Source organism: Phascolarctos cinereus, unplaced genomic scaffold (assembly GCF_003287225.1).
Source record: "Phascolarctos cinereus isolate Bilbo 61053 unplaced genomic scaffold, phaCin_HiC Scaffold_5;HRSCAF=322, whole genome shotgun sequence".
NCBI lineage: Eukaryota > Metazoa > Chordata > Mammalia > Diprotodontia > Phascolarctidae > Phascolarctos > Phascolarctos cinereus.
Window position 1 is genome coordinate 250,604,261 of NW_027555958.1, and position 25,164 is coordinate 250,629,424.

At 47.0% G+C, this 25,164-nt stretch overlaps 4 protein-coding genes and 1 long non-coding RNA gene across 8 annotated transcripts in view; 2 read left to right on the plus strand and 3 right to left on the minus strand.

Annotated features, from left to right (window-relative positions):
* Positions 1-90: 90 nt before the first annotated feature.
* Positions 91-4,054, minus strand: TRAPPC14 (trafficking protein particle complex subunit 14). Its single transcript, XM_020979117.2, has 11 exons — positions 3,453-4,054; positions 3,177-3,272; positions 2,965-3,094; positions 2,659-2,745; positions 2,372-2,492; positions 2,122-2,269; positions 1,909-1,991; positions 1,646-1,809; positions 1,351-1,505; positions 941-1,134; positions 91-831 (listed from the first exon to the last, which is right to left on the minus strand). Exons 1-11 carry the CDS (start codon positions 3,837-3,839, stop codon positions 678-680), a joined length of 1,719 nt encoding a protein of 572 aa, XP_020834776.1. The 5' UTR covers positions 3,840-4,054; the 3' UTR covers positions 91-677.
* Positions 4,055-4,099: 45 nt separating this feature from the next.
* On the plus strand, positions 4,100-9,921 carry LOC144457638 (uncharacterized). The gene is made up of 2 exons (XR_013487106.1): positions 4,100-4,648; positions 9,069-9,921. It is a non-coding gene; the product is annotated as an uncharacterized LOC144457638 (long non-coding RNA).
* On the minus strand, positions 4,644-14,813 carry GAL3ST4 (galactose-3-O-sulfotransferase 4). The gene is given in 6 exon segments (XM_078155548.1): positions 4,644-5,163; positions 5,165-6,052; positions 12,143-12,458; positions 12,686-12,793; positions 13,498-13,747; positions 14,715-14,813. Coding segments are annotated over 5 exon segments (1,569 nt in total). The 5' UTR covers positions 13,572-13,747; positions 14,715-14,813; the 3' UTR covers positions 4,644-4,980.
* Positions 14,814-15,258: 445 nt separating this feature from the next.
* On the minus strand, positions 15,259-22,421 carry GPC2 (glypican 2). The gene is given in 11 exon segments (XM_020979181.2): positions 15,259-16,049; positions 16,051-16,076; positions 17,032-17,207; positions 17,393-17,532; positions 17,645-17,791; positions 17,929-18,059; positions 18,260-18,422; positions 19,944-20,024; positions 20,370-20,692; positions 20,946-21,104; positions 21,761-22,421. Coding segments are annotated over 11 exon segments (1,719 nt in total). The 5' UTR covers positions 21,915-22,421; the 3' UTR covers positions 15,259-15,830.
* Positions 22,422-22,538: 117 nt separating this feature from the next.
* The window catches only part of STAG3 (STAG3 cohesin complex component), a 41,344-nt gene continuing 38,718 nt past the window's right edge, over positions 22,539-25,164 (plus strand). For 2 of the 4 annotated variants that reach the window (XM_020979173.2, XM_020979176.2), the window contains exons 1-2: positions 22,539-22,631; positions 24,253-24,435. In XM_020979173.2, coding sequence (XP_020834832.1) covers positions 24,263-24,435 — 173 coding nt within the window. In that variant the 5' untranslated portion in view covers positions 22,539-22,631; positions 24,253-24,262. The other 2 variants (XM_020979178.2, XM_020979177.2) reach the window with 2 other exon arrangements.

The window sequence follows — 25,164 nt, forward strand, 5'->3', positions numbered from 1 at the left end:
TGAGGAAATAGGCCCAGGAAGTGAAATGACTGGCTCATGATGACCCCAGCCCTGACACTTCTGCCCACTCCTTTAATAGACAGACAGCAATTAATTTCTCCTTCCTCCTGGGCAGACATTTAATGGTCTCAATTCAGTTGGAAGCAGTACGAGAAGACATGAAGAAATTACACGGACAGACAAAAACCTTTAAATTAAAGTGCTTGAGGTTATAAACATGAATTGGGGGAGCGGAGGAAAACATAACATTGCCGCCCCCCCCACCTGAGTCTGAGGAGGGGGGCAACCATTGAGATCCACTGAATCATTACCATTTTCCAAATTCAGCCCCTGCTGGTTGGGGGAAGAGGAATGTCATAGGTATAAGAAAAATATTTTGTAAACTTAGAACCAGAAAGTGGGGTGAGGGAGAGTGGGGAACAGAACTGGGGATGGGACCAGCCCTCCCGGACAGGAACATAAGGAAATACTGTTGGCTTTTTTTCCCCCAGCCCTAGTTCCCAATTCAACTTCAACCCTTTCCTTTAAACAGCAGACACAGACAGACAGCTACATCATCTCCCACATGTTCCACAGGGAGCATCCCAGGAGAGACAGCAGCCACAAAACGAGGACCCCTTCCAGGGGGTTTCCAATTTCTAGGAGTGTTTGAATAGGGAATAGGGATCCAGCTTTCCCTACTTGACAGGTTCAACCACCAGGACCTTGCACTCACGCTTGGCAATCTTGTCCAGAGAGAGCATGGCCTTATCCGGAGGCAGGTAGAGGGGGCGGCCTACTGGGGAGGCCACAGGAGGTGTGATGGCCCGGCGTTCCATCACACTGCCTGACCTAGGGTATACAGTAAGTGGTTAGTGCAAGAATGTGGCCTTTGTTCTGGAACCTTCCCAGGACCCCAGATATCCAGAACATCAAAGAGTTCCTTTCCCTGGCTTCATACCTCATGAGGTGGCTTCGGGAGGGCTGCTGGTGGGAGAAGGACTGGGACCGGCCCAGGCTACCCTGATGTCTCTCCATGAAGTCTCGAACAGCAGGGCTGCTAGGACTGTTCTTTCGTGACAAAGGCCGGGCCTCAGGTGGGGGGTGGGATACACTGGCAGTAAACTGCAACTTCAGCTTCATGTGCTGGCTCAACTACAGTAGGGAGACCAGAAGGGTTAAGCCTCTGTACTCCAGCCCCCTTCCAGTGCTGGAAAAGCCTTGATCTTCCTTCCTACTGGCAAAACTTAAGTTCTAGTTTCCACCTCTTCCATGCTGCAGCTCTCATCTTTTCATCCACTCTGAAAGCCCCTCTATACCAGTCGTCAGGATATCCTATTTCTCCCCCCCACCTCCGTTACCCCTAGTTACCTCAAAAAGTCCAGCCCTTAGGGCTTGGAAGGCCACACTGAAAGTGAGCGCAGTACCCTTTCTGGAGAAACCAAGATTGTTGAGTGGTGTATGACAAACAATAGAGTCCAAGGCAGCCTGCATAGCCCTGCGCTCTTCTTCACATAGCTGCTTTCCTAACAAGAAAGAGGGGTAAAAAATAGGTTAGCAGAATTTCTAAGACCTTTCATTTTCATTTTTGGTTCATGGCCCCCAGGACTTAAGCTGTCTTCCTCTCTTAAAGACTCTAGTTGCTGACACTGGCATGAATACCTACCAGTCTGTGCATTCTCTGGGGTCCAGACAAGCCTAACAGCAAGGAAGTCCTGTAAATTGTTGAGCAGTGTATAGGTAACAGTAAAACGCTCGTGAACTTGCACGGGGGATTTACATGAGGCAGTCATTACAAAACATGGACGGTCCAAGCGGATGCTAGGCAGCCTGAGGTAGAGAAAGCAGGAAGAGCAGAAAGTGAGGTCTGCAGAGACAGAAGACTGAATCTACTACCCATGGGGGATCTGAGAAATGGGGCATACTCACCGATAGTGGGTGTAGATGCTCTGGGTAAATGGTAACTTAGGTGTAGACCACTGAACTATAGCAACCAGAGATACCTCTAGACCCTATGGAAGGGAAGAAATAGAAGGAACAGGCATTCTTTAGAGAACCTTGCCCTCATTATTCATTCTACAGAACATCCATTCCATCTTCTTTTCACATCCCAATCTTTTATACACCACCCCCTATGCTTACCTCCTGGCCTTTTGGAGGGGGTTGTTCACCTGCCCTCAGCTGGAACAGGAAGTTATGTTCCTCCAGAGCACTAAGGGGGCATGGGAAGCAGCCAGAAGAACCAGGGAGACGACAAAAGGAGCCCATGGAGACCTCCCCAGACTGGTGACTAATTCAGGAGGGAAAACGGATGGGATATGAACCCCCTATAGCAGACACTTCCAAATCCCCTACCCTGTTCCTCCCACGTGTTTCCTTCTTTAAGCCTCACCAGACATTGTCCACAAGCAGCACAGAACCATCAGGCATGACAGGTAGATAACTGGCATTGAAGTTTGGGAGAATTCGGATGTCCCAGATAGAAATTTCCTCTTGTGAGGAACTATTCAGCACTGCAAGAGTTAACTGGATTGTTTAAGTTCAGGGCACCTGAACCCCAACCTTATACCCCAAGGACTCCACCCTAACTCCCCTCCCCCCCAAATAGCCTATCTTAGATCCAATCTGAAGCCCCCAAAGTATCTCTCCCCATGGAACACAGACAGCCAGCCTGCTCACCCTTGAGCACTGTCAGGTGTTTTCCAGCCACAGTGATTTGTCGACATTTCAGAACTGGAGGGGGTAGTAGGGTCAGCAGGGTACTCACTGTAAAGTGGAAGGAAGGAAAGGTGGATTAGTCTAGTAGCTGTAGATCCATGCTGCTTCACCTCCTCCCCATCACACAGCCCCACCCCAATAGTTATATTGTTTTCCCCGACCAGGCAATTAAAAATATACCCCCATCCATCCCAAACCCACTAGCAAACCCTCTAGTTATTCAAACACGTGTGCCCCTTCTCCCTAGCATGGCTCTGAACTCCACACCTTGGGCCTTGAACGCATTTTGCTCCCCTCGGAATGTCTCCCCAGGGGCCCGGGTCTGCAGCAATCTCAGGTAGCCATGATCTCTGACCTCTGCTGTCTCAACCTCCCTTTTCCACACAGTAACTACAATCTGGATGAGGGAGAGACAGACAGATGGACTCCTGGGGAGGGGAGAGTTTTTCTGGTGGGCAACAGCACCCTCCCCGTCTCACCTTGGCCTTAAGTGTGCCTGGGGGTAGTTTGTCCAGTGAAATGGTTAGTGGGAAGATGACTTCATCTGTGCACACAATTGGTTCTTCCACAGGCAACTGAGGGGGGCGAGTTCACAGAGGTCAGCGAGGTATTAAGGAGCCTTCAGTCCCACCCCCTTCCTGGTGGGCTGTGCCCACGCCCAGACCTCTCCCACAACATCCAGCCTCGCAGAGGCTTCTACCTCCCCGCTACCCCGAGCATTTACCTCGTGGGCACCCGCACCCCTTGCTCCTCACCATGGTTGTTCCCCCGCCTGTGGCAGGGCCCGGGCCATGGGTGAGAAGGGGGCTGCAGTCCGAGAACAGCCCCGCAGTCCCTGGGGATTGCCCGTCCAGGTCTGCGGATCCCGGTGCCCCACTTCCGGCGCTGACCGAGGCCAGGGCCGCCAGGGCCGCGGCTAGTTCGGCCCAGGTGCCTCCGGGGAGCGCCCCGGGCCCGCCCCCGGCACCAGCCTCGGCGTTCCCTCGGCAGCGCAGCACTAGCAGGAAGCGCACCGTCTCCCCCAGGTAAAGGTGGTTCCTCCGCGGCAGAGCCCGGTAGCGGCCCGGATCCCCGGCCAGCTCCGCCCGGGGGGGCAGCGGCACCGCGGGGAAATACATCGAGTAGTCGCACTGGGACTCCATGGGCTGCGGCCGGGCCCAGCCTGGGGCCGGGGCGGGGGGGAGGGCGCCCCGGGACCCGAGACCGCAATGCTGCGGGGGAAAGATCCAGAGCCGGGGCCGAGGGGGCGGGGCGGAGGCCGTAGGATGAGGGGCGGGGGCGTCGGCCCCGGGAGCCGGTACAGGGCGAGGGTCCAGCCCGGGAGTAAATCCGGAACCAAGAAGGGGCGGGGCCGGAACCCGGCGGCGGGGGGAGGGGGCACCGAAGGGAGTAAAGGAAGAAACCGGAAATGACGAGGGGGGCGGGGCTTCCGGGGTTCTCCCAAATTTGTCTGGGAAGACCTCGGTGAAACCCGAGGTTAATTAATTGTGAGTCCGGTTAGTGGCGCCCCCCGCCCCAGTACTCCGGGGATCCATAAAGCCAGCGTGGGAATGCTAGATTTCAGACAGGAAGACTTCAGAACCTCTGAGCATCACTCTTTTTTTGGGGAGGGGGAAAGGGGAAGGCACTGGACTAATATGATTTTCCCAGTTTGTGGAACTCCCGGTGTGGTAACCCCTTCCTCTGGTGCAGATCTGTGATGTATAATCTTAGAGCGCTGGCCAGTGCCCTGAGGTGGTTTAGGGACTTGTCCGTGTATCTAGAATGTAGCAGAGTTCTGTGCTAAGCAGCCTTTCTCTTCATATATTCAATGGGGATAAAACTCAATAGTATTTATACCTAATGGGGTTGTTTTGAAATAATGTATATGAAATGCTAAACATACGTCAGCTGTCATTTCAGGATATTCCACCCTTCACATTTCAGCATGAACCAGCATTTCAGCATGACGGTAAATTTCTGAGTTTATTTCACATGATTCCACCACTTTTAACCTTTTGACCCCTCCAGGGAGTTGAGAGTTGCTACATGGAGCCTGCCATGGGGCTTGAAAAGGAAGCAGGGAGGGGTAGGAAGTGATAAGGGGTAGATATCTGGAACCTTAAGGGGAATGGGGAAGAGCTGAGGCCTTGGAGGCAGTATGGCCCTGTTTGGCACTTGCTCCCAAGGAGATGCAGGATCTGTAGCAGCAGACTGCCTTGGTCCTTGCCCTCTTTGGCTACCCCAGCCTTTTTATTGTTAGATTCTGTGTGTCTTTCCTTTCTGTGAGGCTTCTTTCCAGTCTCAGCTGCCCTTGGGGCCTGGGCTTGTGGCATTAGGAAGGTGGGATGGTGACTGAATAGCTTTGGGGAACTGCTTGGCATCCAGCTTGTCTTTATACTGCAACTCTGGAGTAGCAAGGCGCTCACACTCTTCATGGTCTTGGGGGCTCAGCCCCTTTTTCAGTACATAGCCCAGAACCCCCCCGGGCCCCAAACTGGAAAGGACGAAGCTGGAGGTTAGCTATTTGACCAGGGTCCACAGCTGCTCCCCCCAAAAGGCAGTGGGATGCCAATGCTGACCTACGGGCCCTAAGTTTGGCTACTGCTGAAGCAAGCCTCACCCTCCCGTAACGGTCTGCACGGTCCCATAGGCTGTGATTGAAGTGGACATAGAGAGCCCAGTCTAGGTTGTTCCAAGCTCTAGCCCGAGCAGCCAGTTGCTTATCCTTGATTCCACCATGATCTTTGACCCCCTTATGACCTTTGACATTCTTCATACCAGTTGCCTGGGCATTGTGTACAAAGCCTACCACATCATCTAGGCCCCAGCACAGGGCATCTGCCAAAAGCACCAGTGACTCATCAAAGTACTCTGCCACCAAGACCAGGTCAAAGGTTGAGTCTAGCCAGGCCAGAGCCCATTGGATTAAGGATGAAGTTACTGAATCTGTTATAGAAGTAGGACTGAGGGATGTGGAGTGGTCAGCTGATCGGACGCGGGATGTAGAATGGGAAGGAGGTTTGAAGAGGGAGTTGGGATCAAGTTTTGAGGGTTGGGATACAGAGCTAGATGGCCAAATATGGATATCTGAGGACTGAGTTCTTTTGAGGGGTTTGGGATGCCTCTTCAATGCCCTCATTTCTCGGGGGAGGGGGAGGCCAAAATCAAACCAGAGCAAGTTCCGGGCATAGTGGTCCCCTCGGCCCCCTGGTCGGTAGAAGGCTCGTGGTGAAGCCAGAAAGGCAGCCAGAGATGGTGCTGCACGGAAAGCAGATGATACAGATTTATAGTAGGAGAAGGCAGAAATTGCCAATGCTGCAGGATCTCGGACAATGGAGAAGAAGAAACTGTCAGGGGGCATGACCCGGAGTACCTATGGAGCATAAAAAGGGATGTTGAGAGAAAGAAATGGGGAGTCAGGAAATAGGTGGGATATCATTCCAGCACCTCAGTCTCACCATTGCTTCATTACTCAGCAATTGTAGTAACACAGTAGCCCCCAACTGGTCTCCTTACCCCAATCTCTGCCACCATCTTACATACCACAGCCAGATTAATCTTCCTAAATCCCCACTTGGGAGCACTCTTCTGTTCAAAAACCCTCATGGTCGTCTCAATGACCTAATAAAGAATCTAAACTCCTCAGCATGATATCAAAGACTCCACTATTGGACCGCTACCTGTTTGTCCATCCTTACATCCTATTACATGTCCTAAACTTCAAACCAGGTTACTCAGTATGTCTTAAATTTGCTTTGTGTTTTTTCCTGGCCCAGTGGCTTTGCTCCTGTCGTACATTCCCTTTACTTACAATATTTTTCCTCCAAGCTTTACCTATTAAAATCCTATTTTGTCATTCAAAGCCCAGGTTGAAACCACCCCAAGTCAAAAATAATTTCTTCCTTTGACTTAATAGCGCTTTGCAAGGCATGTATAACAAAGCACCTTTAGGGACAAAGCCTGTTTAAACAAAGTCAATCTAGGTATAGAGAGAGTGATAGAAAGTTCTGGTTTCAGCACTAGGTTGGTGGATGAAAAAGATAAGAAAGAAGAAGGTGTGTCTCTCAGTTACAGGCATCTGAGGGGTAGATGAGTCAAGGCCTGATCTCTGCTGAGAGGTGGTCCTCTCTCTAGGGCCTCAAATGGTTAAGTTACCTGGGAGTAGTAGTTAATACATTGGATTACCTTGGAGAGGTTACATTGGCCAAGTTACAGCCTCAGGGTTAAAAAAGTGACTCTTTGGCTATTATCTTCCCTCTCCCCCAATACTTTTCAATCTAGCCAAACTGGTTTTCTGAGAGTGTTTCTGTTCCTATATTGGTCCCCCATGCCACTCCTTCCTTTTCTCTGCTTCATACAATCCTTTAAGATGCAACCATTTTTTGCATGAAGCCTTTCCTGACCATCCGTCAGCTATTGCTCTCTCCCCCCAAACTACCTTGTATTTAATTACTTTGTGTATAATAATTATAATAATAATAATAATGATATCTGATATTTGGGCAGCTAGGTGGTACAGTGGATAGAATGCCAGGCCTGGGTCAGGAAGAATCATCTACCAGAGTTCAAATATGGCCTCAGACTCTTAACTGTGTGACCCTGGGCAAGCCACTTAACCCTCTTTGCCTCAACTTCCTCATCTGTAAAATGAGCTGGAAAAGAAAATGGCAAAGTACTTCAGCATCTTTGCCAAGAAAACTCCAAATGGAGTAATGAAGAGTTGGATGTGACTGAAAAAAAAATGTGTAGAGCCAACATTTATATTATTCCTATGTGCCAGGCACTATGCTGAGTGCTTTACAGTTATATCATTTGATCCTCACAACAACCCTGAGAGATAAGTACTATCATTATCCCTTTTTACAGATGAAACAGACAAACAGAAGTCAAGGGACACTCAGGGTCAAACAGATAGCAAGTGTCTGAGGCCAGATTTGAACTTGAGTGTTTCTGGCTCCAGGCCAGTTGCCATATATAATATATATTTATTAATTTTATTTATGCCGCATATATTTTTGTACTGGGCCATCTCATTAGATATAACCTAATTGAAAGTAGGGATTGTTTTCCAAAAGACTTATGATAGAAAAGGCTGTCCACATCCAAAGAAAGAACTATGGAGCCTGAATGCAGATCGAAGTATACTGTTTTCTCTTTTTTTTTCTTTCTCATGGTTTTTCCCTTTTGTTCTGATTCTTCTTTCACAATGTGACTAATGTGGAAATATGTTTAAAATGATTGTATGAAGAGCCTATATCAGATTGCAAGCTGTCTTGGGGAGGGAGGAGGGGATGGATGGGGAAAAATTTAGAACTCAAAATCTTATAAAAGTGAGTGTTTAAAACTAAAACTAAAATAAAATTTTAAAAAGAAAATAAAAAGGAAACCACAAACTATGTTTAAAAAAAAAGAAAGTAGGGATTGTTTTGTTCTTTTTACTTGCATTCCCATGAGCTCAGCATAGTGCCTGGTACATATTAGGTGTTTAATACATACTTGTAGATTGATTGATTGATTGATGATTCCCATAGATAGCAGTGGCCCAGGGAGCCACATCTTGTTTGGGGACTTTTAAAGAAAGATAAGAGGAGAAAGGGCATCTATATATTATTTATGTTTCTGGTAACAAGTTTTCTGAAAGGAAATATATCAGTGAAGCTTAGTCTCTTCAGAACAGAGGCATGGCTATAATGTAATTATGTCTCTTTAGATTGGAAGCTCCTTCGGGGCAAGGGACCACATCTTATTTATACATGCCTATTGTGCTTAGCACAGTGTATCACGTCCTGTCAAAGGCCTTAATAAAGGTTTACTGAATGAGTGAAGAAACATGGTAAGTTCCTGGAGGTAACCCAATGGTGCTCTTTCTACCTAGTAGGCTATCAGAATATATTTTAGCTATCCACTAGGGTGGTCATACCTTTTTTTTTTTTGTGAGGCAATTGGGGTTAAGTGACTTGCCCTGGGTCACACAGCTAGTATGTGTCAAGTGTTTGGTCTGAGGCCAGATTTGAACTCAGGTCCTCCTGACTTCAGTACTGGTTTTCCATTCATTGCGCCACCTAGCTGCCCCTAGGGTGGTCATACCTTAAACCTCACCATCACTTTTAACTTCACCTCCAAAATTTCTTAAACTCCAGAATTTCCCTCTGACTATAATTGCCTATTCTTTCTCTTCCTTTTCTCATTCCTCTCAAACTTGACATGAATACCTAAGATCTCTCAATTCTTTCCTTTTTTCCAATTCATCTGGGGAAACAGTTCCTATGGAGAAGGGGTCTCAGCTCTCAACAACTGCCAGCCGACTGCCACACACAGAGAAGGAACCTGGAGGCAGCATGGACCAGGCAAATTAAACTATGATGACCTTGACTGCTTTCTTCCCTCAGATCCTGATGGAGACTTTGGCATAGCAGTATACTCTGCAAAGCGCCAGACCTACTTCAAGCTCAGTCCCCACAGTCATGACTGAAGGGAGAAGGAGACCCATTATCTTGATCACCAGTGACAACTGCTGATCAACCACCACCAACAGTCATTGGCCCAGGAGCCCAGGTCGTAGTGGCACTTCCCAGACCATAGGTCCTGCTTCTAGCCCAGCTCTCTCAGCAGTCATCCAGGGAAGCAGCTCTTGTGGAGAGAGGGACAGCCACCTGCACCAGTTGCCAAACACAGAGTAGGCAAGCCAGCCTTGCTGAAACAGTGGGAACCCAGAGGAACAGGAGGCGGAAAGGACCAGGTGACTCAGACCACCACCAATACCACCCTCTTGACCTTCAGATCTCCCTTCAGATCTTGATGAACCGAATAGCCTTGGAAAAAGCAATGTTTCCAGCCCAATGCTCTCAGAGGTCATCCTGGGAAGCAAATCCTGTGGCAATGCAGCCTTGTAACTAACTACTCCTACACTATATGAGTTTCAGCCATAGCTACTGAAGAGCAAGGAAGGAAAGTTCTTGCCACCAGGGTTTTTGGAACTGTCAAATGATTCAGCATCAGAAACTTATTTTGTCAGTGGAAATGACATGAAGGAAGAGGCATTAACATCTGCTTTGCTACTGTGCCCTAAGGACGGTGGGACTTTTCCATTTGACTTGCAGCTGAAATCTTCCATATTTGTTGTTTCCCTGATTAGAATGTGAGCTCCTTGAAAGCAAGGACTGTCTAACTTTTCTATTTGTATCCATAGCCTAGTGCTCTGCACATAGTAAGTATTTAATAAATGCTTCATTCATTCCATCACCTCTGTTCTTAAGTACTTTCCCTCTCTATTCAGTTTTGCAATAATATTCAATCATTTCAATAACATGCACTTCACTTGAGCCCTCATTCCAATTCTGAATAACAACCTTCTTTTCTCCCGCTCCCAAGTAGCTGAATGCCACTAGGAGAATTCACAAAAACATGTTGATGGGGCCCACTGCAAATTTATATTAACTTCAGGGGCCTCCATGGCTAGACAGCATTCACTTTATTCTCTCATTCACTATAATAGCTGTTCTAAACCTTATATTTTCAAGCCTCCAATTCCCTTTCTCCTCTCACCTGTAGTAAAGGTCCTCACTTCCTATTTTACTGAGATGATGAACACTGCCAAATGAACTCCTTCAACTTCTTCTTCTTCTCCGCTCTTGTTTCACCTATCTCCTAATACTTTTCATGCCTACTGAAAAAGTACTAAGTGACATTCAAGTGTCTCTACAATCTGGCTCCAGCCTACCCTTTCATATTATACTTTTTTTCACATGCAGTCCTCTCTACATATCTCTAAAGTGTTTTGCAAACAGCTCAAGCCATCCCACAAAGGATTTCATCCATATTTCTCTTGAAATTGGTTACCTCAAATTCCATCTCCTTCATAAAGCTTTCCTGGATGCCCCATAACTGAAAGAGATCTCCATGTTTCCACCTTGCTGTGTCTATACCTCTTCCTTTATACTTGCATGTATTACTATATTGCATTCTACTTTGTAGTCTATGCTTGTTTACATGTCTCTCACTCCCCCCTGCCTGACACCTTTAGGTAGCTACTTGAGGGCAGAAAAATCAGATTGTGTCATATCATTTTGTATCCCCAAAGTCTAGCATGTTGTTCCATGAATGTGTGGTGAATTGTATTGATGATGATGGCATGATTACTCAACTGGTCTTCCTCAAATATAATTTCCATTATATCTGAGAACAAAGCATTTTGCAAACCTTAAAGCTCTTTATAAATGTCAGTTGTTACCCTCATCATCATTATCATAGCTTTCTCTGATCATGGCACACTTGCTCAGTGGATCAAATTCGTACTTAGCCTGATGTTGAAGATCTCTCTTTTATTTCTCTGTTTCTCACCCAGAGAAATATATCTCAGTTCTTAATGTTCCCCAGAACAGCTCTTCTATTGTGGATAAGCTTATTACTGTTCCATATGTGTATATATATGTGTGTGTGTGTGTATATATATATATATATATATATATATATATATATATATATATATACACACACACACACTCATTCCCACTATATATATATCTATATCTATATCTATATCTATATATATATATATTATATATATATATATATATATACTCATTCCCACCATCCTTGACTTTGCCGCCTATATCTATATATATATATACTCATTCCCACCATCCTTGACTTTGCCCATGCCACCCCCTCCACTATTCTTGGAGAGTCACAAGAGTTGGACTTCAATCCAGATGCTATTTATTGCTAGCTCTTATTACCTTAGGCAAGTTATTTCTCTTCTCTGGGCCTCAGTTTCCTTTTTCTATAAAACAAAGAAGTTGGATTAAATATACTCTAAGGTCCCTTCTAGCTCTGATACCTTTTGATTCTAATGCCTGCCTTCTTCCTTGCCATCAGTTTGTCTCTAGTTAGTACATCTTGTAAAATTTTCTCCTTCAGGAAGCTTTCTCTCCTTTGCTTGCATTCCCTCAACATCTACATTCTCTTTTCTCTATAATTCTTTATCCTAAGCCCTTTTCTTGTGTGTCTTGTTTTCTTCATAATGGAGGTTTCCTGAAGGTGAGGACTACTTCCTCACCTTCCAGCTTCCCTCCTAAACAGGACTCAGTACACAGAGGACCACTGAGGATGTGACAGAAATAGTTGAGAAGAAAACAGGTCAGGAGGAAATGGATAATTTGGGGGCCTAGGCCAGAGGGAAAAGGGGAAAAGGGAGGAAATACAAAGAAACAGGTTGGGGGGGCATGAGGTAACAAGTGGGAGTATGGGGAAGGGAAAGAGACCTTAAAGGATCTGGAAGGAGGCAACAAGGAATGAGGAGACCTTAAGAGGGTAAACGTACGTATGAAATTCTTAGAGGAAGAACCAGAGGAAGGTGGAGTGTCAGAACTTGACTTGGAGCAACTAATGTGGAAAGAAAGAAGCAACAGGTAAAGAGACAGCCCTATTCCATTCCCACTCCCTCCACCCTTATCAATCTTACCTCTGGTAGGTTGAACCTCATGTGGTGACAGAGAATGTGAAAGGGAGGCTGGGGTCCCCCACCATGGGGGAGGTAACCTTTGACTGAAGTAGCCTGGAAGGACCTCGGGTACCCAAACTGGTAACGGATAGGGAGAGCAAAGCGTAGGCTGTGCCGGTCCCCATACTGATGGAGAAGGCTTAGTACAGAACTGCTTCCAGACTTATGTGTCTTCAAGAATACAAGCTGCTGCTGAGGATGACAGGAGCGGGCCAAAGAAGAGCCAGAGGAGCCAGAGGAAGGGGCCCACAGCTGGGGAAAATATAGCCCAGGAGGCCTGGAGAAAGGGGAGAAAGAGAGTGAGAGATGCCTTGAACATATTTGGCATACAGTATTTGCTGATTTGATTTTATCTGGAAAAAGGTCAGGGAGAGCATGAGATCCTTCTTTAGGGTAGTCCCCATTATGCTACAGCCTTTTCCTTTTCATCCAGAGGGCTCAGAAACTGGAATATTGGGGTCTGGAGCCAGTAATAAAGGGGCATTGGGAGTGCGGGGAGCTCACCTCGTCTGGAAGGGCCATTGCCAAATCTGGAGTACTAATCCAATGGTCACGAAGACTATCAAAGCAACCCAGAGGCCCCTGGACCCCCAGAGCCAGAGACGAATCATCCTGATGGAGGATAAAAGCGTCAAGTAAGACAGAAGAACACAGACAGAGAAATTGGTAGATTTAGAAAAAGGCATATAGAATCTGAGCCGTTTCCAGATGGGTAATCATTCCCCCTCCTCATTCCTTTGTACCTCTGGCTGTGGATGTTTCCTGAGTTGGCAGATTTTTTACACCCTCAGCGTCTGGAAGGGAGTCGGGGGTGGGGGTTGGGAGAAGGGGCTAAGACTGTAGCCAAAACCTGAGTAACTTCCCTTCATTCCTTGGTCTCCATTGCCTTCAGGCCCCTTGTCCTCATAGATTCTCTATTCAGCTTTCACTCCCCTCACTGCACCCATCTAATTGGGTCTCCTTTCCATTACTTATGCCCTTCAGGAGATGAGAGTGGGGGCATGGGGCCCTTTGTTAGCTCTACCACCCAGGGCCCCCACATGAGGGGAAATTGATTGCCTCCCAACCTTATCTGTCTCTCTGTCTCTGCCTTCATCCCTAACCTTCCTACTTCTCTTCCTATTTCCTGATTATCCTCTCACTACAATGCCTAGAGGGATTTTAGAGAAGAGTAAGGGGAGAGTGAGATGAAAATTGGAGAGTGAGACGAAGCTAGGTCAGCTCTGTTAACAGTCCATGAGAGACTATCCCTGTTCTAGAACCATAGAATCTTAGAGTTGTAAGGGACTTCTGGTGTCATCCAGTCCGGTTCCTACCTGAAGCAGAAATACTTCTGCAGCAACCTGGAGAAGTGTTCTTGCAGTCTGTACTTGAAGACATTCAGAGACATAGGGAATTCCACTTGTTATAAGGCAGCCTGCTCCATTTTTGGAGAGCTCTAATTGTAGTTAGGAAATTCTTTATAGTAAGTCAAGGTTTGTTTTTCTATATCTTTTACCTTGTCATCGGCTCTTTAAGGCTTTTTGAGAACAAGTTAAATCTCTCATCCAGACTGTATTCCAGATCCTGAAAAGCAAGCTGGCCTGAGTTTGGCTTCTTTAACGAGAAAGGGAGTACTTGGTAGGGAGAAGGAAAGTGAGGATAGGGAAAACACTCTGTGGTTAGAGGGGTCTGATAGAGTGGGATGGAAGAGAGGGATTAGTTGGTAAGACTGTAGGAAGGGGACTTTCTGATGGGGACTGAAATTCAGGTATCTCTTTCTTCCCACACTCTCAGCAGAGAACAGACAGCCATCCCAGTTCTATATAATCCTCACTGCTGCAGCACCCCACCCTTGGGAGTGAAGGACTAGAGGAGAAATTGCTGCTTCTTGAAGTTCCAAATCCCTGACCACAGCCTCTCCTCTGGAATGTGGAATGAAAAGATGAAAAGAGTAGAATTCACTAGGGGGTCTGTCACCGAATTATGGGGCAGCATTGATACAGAACTTCTGAGAAAGATGGAGAAATAGGGACAGATATCCCAAGAGGAAAGGGTGGGGGGAAGACAAATGTTCCCATTATCTCCAAATTACCAAGTCAATGGGCAGGGAGGCTCAGCCTCAGGCTCCCACATGTACATATCATAATCACATCCTCCAGCATGCTGACATGCTCTGACAGCCTTCTGCCTACATCATCTCTGGGACAGATGCCATATCTACTACCACTCGACGTACCTGCCTTTCTTTTCTCTCCATTTGTGTACTTTGTAGAACTCACCCTAATATCTGTCCCACAAGTTCCTGTCTCCTCATATTTCAGCTTTTCTACTCCTATTCCCCATCCCTCTTTCCAGTCTCAACCACAGCTGTCTGTCCTAGTAAATCCCAGCTGAGCCCCACATCCACCCATCGGTGTAGTATTTCTCTGCCAGCTCTCTGTGCTCAACTCTGCCCCCTCCCCGAAAACCTCCCCCATCACCCACTGTGCATCCCACCCCCGTCCCCCATCATTCTTTTCCTTTTGCCTCTTGGCTCACCAATTTCACTTACAAAATTGTTCTAGGGGAGTGGAGTAGGGAGCTAAGCCCCTCTTTACTCTCACCCCAGCCACAGCTTTCTTCCTTAGAACTCGGTTTTTTCTTCAGAACTTTTTCCCTGTTCAGCTCCGCCCCAGATTCTTTTCCCCCTCCCTCTCCCTTTGTCCAGACTCCATCTCAGCAGCTGCATCTGTGTGTCTTCCTCTTTCTACATCTCTCCCAGTCGCTCGCCTCATCTTTGCATCTTTCTTTCCCCCTTCTCCAAGTCTCTGCTTTTGCCCCTCCCTCTTCAGTTTTAGAAATGTGAAGGGAAAAAGTAAAACAGATCCCAGCACAAATAAAACTTAAATCAGTAGTAGAGAGCAGCAGAAACAAAGGTCAGAAGACATTTACAAGCACATTAAGAGACAGAAAAACAAGTAGGCAGAGGCAGACATTGTACACAGAAAGAACGCAGACATCAGGCTCTGAAGTCCCTGCTATGGGCAGTGGGGGGGGCAAGATCGGGATGACTTAGGGAACTAGATACAGAGTAATCAAGTGATACACAGGCAATATCCAATAAGTTAACCATTTATTTGCAGAATAAAAAAAATTAAAACATTAGAGGAGATGGGGATATGGATAAGAGGGAAGGGATAATTACAGTGATAGTTTTTTTTTTTCAATTTGTGTTTTTCTTTAATAAGAAACTGAGACTGAAAAAAGTCAACAGAGGCAGAAACTTAGACATTTTGCTCTCTAACCTCCTTCTGGTGATCAAGGTGTCCTTAACACCCCATTTTTTCCCTCTCCCTCCCTTCTCCCCAGTTCCTTGGAGCTACCTTGACAACCCTATCCACCCAAAGAATTAACCCTCCCAGCCCCAGGCTGGAGAAGTCCTAGAAAATGCCCCCTGCCAAATAAATACCCCCCCATCCCCTATCAAATGGAAAAATAAATATTAACTCCCACCCTCCAGTCCAATTGGATTTGGGACTCCAGCCACTCACCCCATGCCCTTAGCTGTCCCCACTCTGCCCTCAGTTGTTCCCTTTAGCTCCTCCTACGGGACTTTTGGGGAGGTGAGGGGAAAAAGGTTATTATTAACCTTTTAGTTGCTGGGGTACATCCCTTCTCTCTGCCCCTCCTACCAAGGCCCAAGCAGGACCAGAGCTATGGGTAGGAGAAGTAGGATAAAGGGGTGGGTAGGAAGATTCCTCGAAGCCACCCTGCTCCTGGCACCATTGTGGTTGTAGCGACTACTGCCACCACTTCCTTTACCCACAGGAGTATCCCTTCGTGGGGGCCGGGCTGGTGGGGCCACAGCTGCTGCTCTTGCTGTCCAGTCATCTGCATAGTGCTGCCCTTCCCCCAGAACCACTAGCATCCTCATCTGAGGGAGAGAATCAGAAAGTCAAAGATGGAAAAGTCCTTGTAGATCAAACTGGATAAGCTGTCCCCCAAATCCAACATGCCGTCTCTAGTCTTTCTGCACTCACATAAGCCAGCCTCCATACCTAGAATATACTTCCTTTCCTCATACCTGACTTTAAAATCCTTATCTATCTGCAAGGCTTGGCTCAGGTGCTATGTCCTCCATGAAGCCTTCCTTGATCTCCCCAGTTTTTAGTGTTTCTCTCTACTAAAATTTTTCTAGAGCACTTTATGAGCTCTTCTTTACCACCCCACCCCAGCCACCACTCCCTACCTTGTATTTACTTATCTGTATACATTTTGTATCCCCTAGTTGACTGTAAGTTCCTTGAGGGTAGAGACTGCTTCATTTTTGTCTTTGTATCTCCAGTGCCTAGCATAATGCCCTGCATATAGTAAACTCTTCATAAATATTTATTTAATTTAATGTGTCCAGTCCCCCCTGTTATAAAAGGACTCCATCCCCACTCATTTTATAGAGGAAGCTCAGAGAAAGGAAATTAATTTTGCCCAATGTCAGAAGCTGTAAATCAGGACTTCTGCCTGCCTCCAAGACTAGTTATTGACTACACTGTCCTCCATATAACTGTGGGGAGGAGAGGAAGAGGAACACAGAAATGGAGACAGGGAAATAATGTCAAGGGGACATACAGAAAGGGAGATGTCAGGGGAAGGAGTGATCAAGAAAAGGATAGGAAATAGTCATGGATCTTTGGGGAATTGGTTCACTTTGGCCATCAGGAAAATAAGTCAGTTAAGAATTAAAGGTTGAAAGCTTTGGTTAAGATCAACAGTGGGAGCTATGGGCCATGAAGAGGTCAGGAATGAGGGGAGAGGCCAAAGTCCCTGAAAGATTAGGGTCAGTGTCAAGTCAGGGGTTAAAAATCAAGGTGAGATAGGGGGATGATCCTCACCTGCATCTTGAAGGTCCAGGTCATGCCCAAGAGCTGCTGCCCTCATTCGAGCTGTGGCTGCCCGAAGCTGCAGCCTCTGCCGCCTTGTGGAGAGGCTGGGTCCTGAGATGTCCACTTCCAACTCAGGGTTTTTTATCTGCTCAGCTAAGGAGTTTCCTACTACAGGCGGAAAGTACCTGGAGCCACGAACAGTAAGAAAGCATGGTTTTCTTTTCCTGCTTTCTCTCTGTCCTACCACTCTTCACTTTCTAACCACTAAACATCTCTACTCCATCCCTACCTTCAATTGACAATCCTTGTTACTTGGATCTTTCTGTTTCTTTGCTTACGCATTACTCCCCATATCTTGAGAGGGTCTTACCGTCCCCATCCTGCTCCTGTCCAGCAGGGCATTGCCTCCTCTGTAACATCCATTGACATCCGTGGATCTCCACACAATGTTAGGGGCAGCCCTGTCCAGAAACCTCGGACGCGCTGCAGCCGCTCCCGGAGCTCCCATACCTGACAGGTAGAAGAGATGGAGCTATGGGGAATGCAGGTCCAATAAACCTTTACTTTTCACAGCTGTTTGTGTCTTCCTCATCCACCTATCTGCTGTTAGAGATTCCCTCACCAGCCGGGGCAAATTGGTTCCTGCAGCTGTGGTGGGCCACTCTTCCTCAGGAGGAAATGACCACAGTTGATTGACCTCATCCTGGGGTGATGGAGCTCTCCGAGAACGGACAGGGGCTGGATGAGGACCCCCACATCTCTGAAAGACCTAAGTGGCACAATAAAGGAAAGAGTTCAGAAGATAATCGGTTCCTGCCCCTTTGCTCCTTTCCAGTAATAATGGCAATACTCTCACTTTCCCTTGGTAGAGTCCAGGGACTCTACCAGGACACTGTCCTCTGATACCTGGGCTGAAATCCCCACGCTGTTTTCCTGCAGAAACATCAAACCTTCTGAGATTTTTACTCCAATGGATTCAGATGCTAACTCAAAGGAGAAGGGGCCTTGGAGCCTCTCTGCCAGGAGCAAGAGTGTGTCTAGTAGGGAGAAGAAGAGACAGGAGAGTATGACATCCCTTCATCCAAGATTCTTTCCACAGAGGCTTTCTTCCAGGCCTTAATGTGAGGATATTTGCCTTTTAGACTCCCTGGTTAGCCTTTCTCAGCATTTCACCCCTCACCTATGTCCCTTTTACCCAGGCAGTCTCACCTCCCAGTCCTCCCTTGGCCCCTCTCACCCAAGTAGCTTCCCCAGTCTGGCTCCAGGCCCCCTCTACTGAGACAGCCTCGAGCCACATTGAGGCAGAAACCCCGACAAGGCCGCAGGGAAGGAGCCCCTTGGCATAGGGGACAGCCAGTCAGACGCATCACAGCCTGGACACAGCCTTCAGACATTGACACCTGGGGAAAAGAATACCACCACCATCATCATCATTATCAATTGTCAACAACAACAAACACTTATCAAATAATTACAATTTGAAGGGCACTGTATTAGGCACTAAAGGAAATAATGGAAGGGTAAGGCATACTTCATGATCTCAAAGATTGTACAATTTAGTTGGAGAAAAATATTAAAAGATAAATGATGATATTTGAAGGCTCTGTGGTTTTTTTGGTCAGCTTGGGAAATTCCTAGAATTGTAACCTATGACTTAGTAGATTATCTTAGGAAGTTGCTTAAGACACACTTTCCCAGTGTGACTTTGGTAGAATCACGGTTAGTATCAGAGGGAGGATTTTAACCTAGGTCTTCCTCATTCTAAGCCCTGCATGCTTTCCATTATGCCATGCTGCATTATTGAACAATGATCTATTGTATGGTGGGTATCAATGGCAGGGGTAGGAGTTCCTGAAGAATGAGAGATCATTGAGGAATAAGACAGTCAGGGAAGACTTCATGGAGGAGATGACCTTAAGGGTGATATTCAGGTAAATGGAAAGAAGGGAGAGGATAGATATTTTAAGTGGAATGCTAAGAGCAAGGGCACAGAGGTAGGAATGACTTTTGGTGTACCGAACTCAGGGGATAGTATCTCCTTTGGTCTAGCTGGAGGAAAGGATTCAATGAAGTCTCGGGTTTAAATGCCAGGCTATGGAAAATTATCTTGTACGAAGCTTGAGAACAAGTAACAATGGTTAGAGGCTCAAATGGACTTGCAAAAGCTGACTGTTCAGTTTTTAGTATGAACATTTGCATTTTGAGAATTGACAAATACTATAAATCAGGACTTGACTTATTGTTTTATTGATTGTCTAGACTTAAGAAAGTGATGGAGAAAATGTAAATAATGCATATTAACCTTAAATATATCAGGAGAAACACTTTTTTTTTTAAACCAGAGAGCCAATTGTTAAACATTTACTAGCATACTTCAGGTTAGAAATCACAGGAATCAATCTCCCTAAACTCTAAAATAGCCATAGTCTAACTTATATTATTAATCAATTCTATAAAAACACCACATTAGATGAAACAATGTTAAACAGCAGAAATTTCCATAAAACAATAGTATATAATCGGACAAAAAGCTAACTTACGTGACAGTGAGTTTCACCACTCCATGATGGGATTTTGTTATAATACATTAGTAATATGACATTACTATGAAATGTTGTTAGTCAAAGGCTTTGTGATGAGGGACAGTGCTTATATAACCTCCAGAGAGGCCAAGAGAGCCAAGAGGCAAAAGAGATCATAGGCACGGCATGGTCAGAGATTGTGGTAATTGGAATTTGCCTCTTTTCCTCTCTTCCTCCTAAGGTAGAAATTTACCCCAGGACAGAGAAGAGACCTAGTCCTTTTACCATAACACAGTAAGTAACACGGGTCTTCTTAAATTCAAATCTCTCTTGGGGTCTCTCTCTGGCCCCCACTTCTTTCCCTGGGGGCCCTCCTCCCTCCCTAATATTCTTACCAACCTTAAGTGCTGAGCTGACCACATCTCTTCCAGTTGCCAGTCCCTGGATGAAGGCACGAGCAGCCACGAGAGCTCGAGTTACCTAGTCAAGAAAGGGATATGGGGGGAGTAGAAACAGTTAGTTTCTGGAGATGGGAAGGAATTTAGGAAAAGGATCTTAAGATCTAAGGGATCTTAAGCCTGGGTTTCTATAGGGATCTATAGAGAGCCAAGGGTAAGGTTTTCAGCAGTTGGAGTAGAGAAAAATCAAGAGGCTATTGTCCAAGGGAATTAAAGCTGCTGGGGGAATTGTTATCCAGCTGGTATGAAGGTATCAGAATCTTGGAAAAATTAGGGGAAACTAAGTCTCACACAGCAGCAAAATCAGGGGTTTGAAGAAGTACAGAGGTATGAAGGTTTGTAGGATTAGTGTGTGGCTGCCCCTTACCTGCAGGCGGAGACGTCGAGGTGAGTCCCCAAATGGCTGTAGCTGGCCATTTGGGGATGCAGACAGGCGTGCAAGGCAAAGCAGGTAGTCAGGGGGGAAACTATACTGTGGATGCAACAGGGGAAATGCCCTTTCCAACAGCTGAGCCCAGAATTCAGACAAGGCATCATCTAATCCTGCACTGGTGCCCCGGTAGTGGCCACGTAACTGTGAGAAGAGCTCACTGAACACTGGTGCATGTTGGACAAATAGGCGGCCATAGGAGCGAGAGAACAACTGGGAGAGGGAGCGTTCAGATGCAGAGAGCAACTCCTGGAAAAATTCTGTAATAGACATAAGGATCGTGGGGAGTGGGGAGGGGCATGAGAAGAGAGTATGACCAAAAGAAAAGGAGAGCGAAGAGGGAGAGAAATAGTGAAGAAAAAAAAGACAAAATTAATTTGGAGTTCCAGTGTCTAGGCTAGGGGAAGAAGAACTGGTTATCTTGAGAGGGGAGTGAGTGTTGGGAAAAGATTATGGGTCCTGAGCATAGAGGGGATATAATAAAACTAGGTTTTTGGACACTAGGGTCCTCACCATTGAATTTCCGATGCTGAGCAGCTAAAGTATGTACAAGGAAGGATCCACTCTCCTCCACTAGACCCCGAAAGGTATCTTCTGTCTCTCTAGTCAGCTTCTGCTCTGTTTCACTCGAGCAGCATGTGTATTCCTGAGGGCAGACCCGGAGATGCTCACCTGAGGAAGAGTTATTAAGGAATGTTATTAAGAAAATTTCTTCCCCCTCTTATCTTTTCCCTTCCCTAGCTGGAATGCCTGCCATTGTTTCCTCTTGACTCTGTTGTCCCTTCTCAGTAGTCCCCAGCATTCCCCAATTCACTGGCCAATGGCCATCTATGGTTTCTGTTCAAAAGGAAGCTCAGATGGACAATGACATCCCCCAACCATTAGCTTAACCCATTCCCAGGGCCCCAAAGGTCTCATAGGATGGAGGGTTATAGGGGAATGAGATTATGTGGAAACAAGAGTATTGTTATGAGTCGGTGTCACAGGCATGGATTTATGGGTGAAGTTTCTATGGGAGGAGTGAAAAATCTATTATATGATTGAGAGGGAAAGGGTGTGGAGGAAGGGAGGGTTCTGTTGTCATGGTCTTGGAGAAAGGGTGGTCATGGGGAAAAAAGAAGGGTTCTGTAGGAATAAGGGGAGAGGGGCTTTAGGACAGGGGGTTCAGTTATCATAGGCCTGGGCACAAGGGGGTCTTCAAGGAAGTGGGGTTACTATGGAGTAACTAAAGAGGGGATTGTTACGGGATAGGGAGTGGTCTTTATTAAGGATGGGCTACAATGGGACCGGGAAGACTCTGTTCCCCAATCTTCTTGTTCTCCCCTTACCAGAGATCAGTGTGGGAGGCAGTAAGCTCAGGCTGTAACCCCGGGCCCCCAGCACCTGCCGGGTCTCAGCGCAGCTCCGTGTGGCCTTGGCCTCGCCCCCCGGCCCGGGGCACAGGGGCAGCAGCAGGAGCAGAAGGGGCCGCAGAGAGGACATGACTGCGACTGCCTCAGGGAACGGGAGTGGGTCCGAAGGATGAGGGAAGAACCACTTGAGCGTGCAGAGCCAGCTCGGGCTGTGGGACCACTTCACTGGACAGAGAAAGAACGAGTCTGGAAAACACAATTGCCCAGCACTGTTGCGGGACCAGGCGGCAGCGGTGGAGACAATGGGAGCCGGGAGCCGGGCAGGAGGCAGGGCCAGAGGCAGATCTACCCAATGAGAGTATGAGACTGGCCTCAGGGGCGAGGTCAGGGGCGTGACTCAGCCAATGTGAGCGAGGAAGACTACCCACGGGGCGGGACATAGCAAAAACAAGTGGGTAGGTGAGGTCGAGGAGGTGTAGCCCGCGGTGCAGCTCAACCAATGGAAAAGGACAACCAGGTTTGAAGGCGCTAACCAGACACTCGGCAGGGACCAAGCCAATGGGAACCCAGAGTCGGGGATAGAAGGCGGTACCTTCGTATAAATTTGAATGGGGGGGTTCGGGGTAGAGAGGGAGGGAAAAGGCCAGCCCACGTGATAGCTTCTCGAGGTAGAGGCTGACACGTGGACTGAGAAAGACTGGCGGTTAGAGCGTGGCGGGCACGTGTCCTGGGTCTTTAGCCCCAGCCCCAGGGCCCCGGCCACTAGGTCGGCGCGTGCGCAGAGGTCCCCTCGCTGCTTCCCGCGCGTTCCTCGAGGACTGAGGCTCCCGAGAACCGGAGGTTTCAGGTACTGGAGGGGAGGGAGGAGCTGCCCCTTATGGGACGGGACTCACCCCCTCCCTTATCCCTGAGGGGCGGGGATGCGCCCCTCACCGGGCCTGGCGGCCTTTACCTGAGTATGTGATTTCTGAAGGCGCCTAGTGCCTTTCCCCTTGCAAACAAGCTTGGGGAAAAGCGCATTCCAGTCGTGGGAAAGTGTGTGAGGTAGGGAGGAGGAAGGGGGGGGAGGAAGAAGCAGCTGCTGAGACAGCCCCGAGACCCTGGAGACAGGTGTCGGAGGAAGAGGAGGGGGGAGGAGGAGGAGGAGGAGGAAGAAGAAAGAAACGACGGCAGAAGGGGAGGGGAGCAGGTAACTCGGTGCTAAACGGGGGCTAGGTCGGCCTCTGGAGCCGAGCTGCGGCCGGGGCCTTCCGGGCGGGCCTCGGGGGTCCCAGGGAGCCCTGGGGCCCAGCTGCAGCACCTCTGGAGCTGATGAAGGTGGGAGCCCCGGGGCAGTATCTTTCCCACCCATTCTCTCAAGAGTGAGGGGAGGTCACTGTGGTCTTGGGGTTCAGATCCCACCCCAACACTTTAAGAATGAAGTCACTTCATCTCTGAGCCTCAGCTGCCTCCTTAACAAGGGCTGGGGGCAGTGGGTGGGGTGGGAAATAATGTCCGTGAAGGCTTTAAGCAAGGTGCTGCTGTCTAAAATGTTCATTTGCTGTTTTTACTCTCTGATGTGAAGGTTTGCTTTGGCTTCCCCCGACTCATTTCAGGCTACTTTGGGGACTGATCCCTCTTCTACGCAGACCCTTCCCCTAATTTAGCCTTTTTTGGAGAGTGCCCTCTGACACCGGAAGCAGCCCCTTATCAGTCTCTGGGTTTGTCACAATTAGCATACCTGCTATTAGTGTATGTACCAGATCTAGGACAGGGAGAGGGATTACTCTCTGTGGGTTTCTTTGGAAGGAGAAGAGGATCCAATCAGGACTATTGCAGTCACTTTCCATTTGGTCTTCTGGCCTCAAGGTTCTCCCTGGGCAATCAATCCCTTCACTCAGCTGCCAAAATGACTTTTGTAAAGTATTGATCTGCCCATATCACACTTTCTAGTTAATTAATTCCAGTGAGTTTTTGTCAGCAATCTCTAAGATTACATATAAAGGCTTTTGGTGTTTAAAGCTCTTCACAACTTGCTCCCTTCCAGTCTTGTTAAGCTTTACTCCCTTCTATGATTCATTCACACTGGTCTGACTGCTTTTCCTGCTATAGGATGTTCCATCTTATTTGTCTTTCCACGATTTGTCCCATGTGCCTCAAGTATGCCTTTTTCTCACCTCAGCTTCTTAGTTTCCTTGGCTTTTCAAGACAGTGCAAATTATACTGCTTATTCAAGAGGCCTTTCCCAAATCCCCTGGTGGTTAGTATCTTCACCTTCATCTAAGACTGTATGCTTCTTATGTATACCTAGATATTTACGTGATATTTTCTTATTTAGAATTTGAGCTCCTTGAGAGCAGGGATTGTTTTTTTCTTACTTGATATCTCCAGTGCTTAGCACAGTTCCTGGCACATAGTAAGCACTTAATAAATGCTTTTTGACTGGCAAGAACTTGAGCTTTGAAATGGTTTCCCCTTGCCTTCTTCAGACTCATCACTATGCCTGTGATGCGCTCCTCCTCTCTGTGCCATGGCTGCTCTTCCAGTTCTGGATCATCTCCATGGCAGAATGGGAGGCCAGCTAATCAGAGGTTTTCATCTGCTTCATCTACCTCTTCTGCCAGTGTTCCCTGGGTTGATGAGAGGAATTCTGTTTTGGTTTCAAATGTTGGGTGAGTAGGGCTAAGGAGTAATTGTATAAGCCCTGTGCCTATATTCTGCCATTGTCTGATCTCCAGGAGAATAGGAGACCAGTTCTTATTTATCTTTGTATCTCCCCCAGTACTTAACAAAGTGCTTTGCACATTGCAGGTGCTTGATAAGTTATTAAATGAATGAATCCCTTCTATTTCCCCAAACTAATCATCTCTTATTACATTAATAATAATATAATTATACCCTCCTATAAGAATGGAATAAAACCGATCCAGGTTCAGAACAACATCTAACCCAGATTTTAGACTGATATTAATATAGAAATGCTTTGTAGCATAGCAAATGTTTGATCTTCTGCTGTTCACTCAACAGACATGTATTGAGTACTTGCTACTTGTAGAAAACCATGCTGAGCAAAGTAAGAGATTTTAAGATGATTGGACTACTTTTCTATAAGAGTTCACAGTCTACTAGCATAATATAAGATGTGCACAAGTAGCTATAAGATAAGGAAAAATGTGATAATGGTTTTTCTTCTGTAAATGTTCTTTTGTCTTTTCTGCACCATAGTTATTGTATAATTAATGCTTATGTAGTATTACATATTTTTGTGCATCATCAGTCAACACACATTTATTAAGAGCTTCCTGGGTATTAGGCACTGTGCTAAGTGGGAAAGAGCTCATTTTCACATAGGGGAGGCAACATTCAAATAACTATGTACATACAAGATAGATACAGGATAA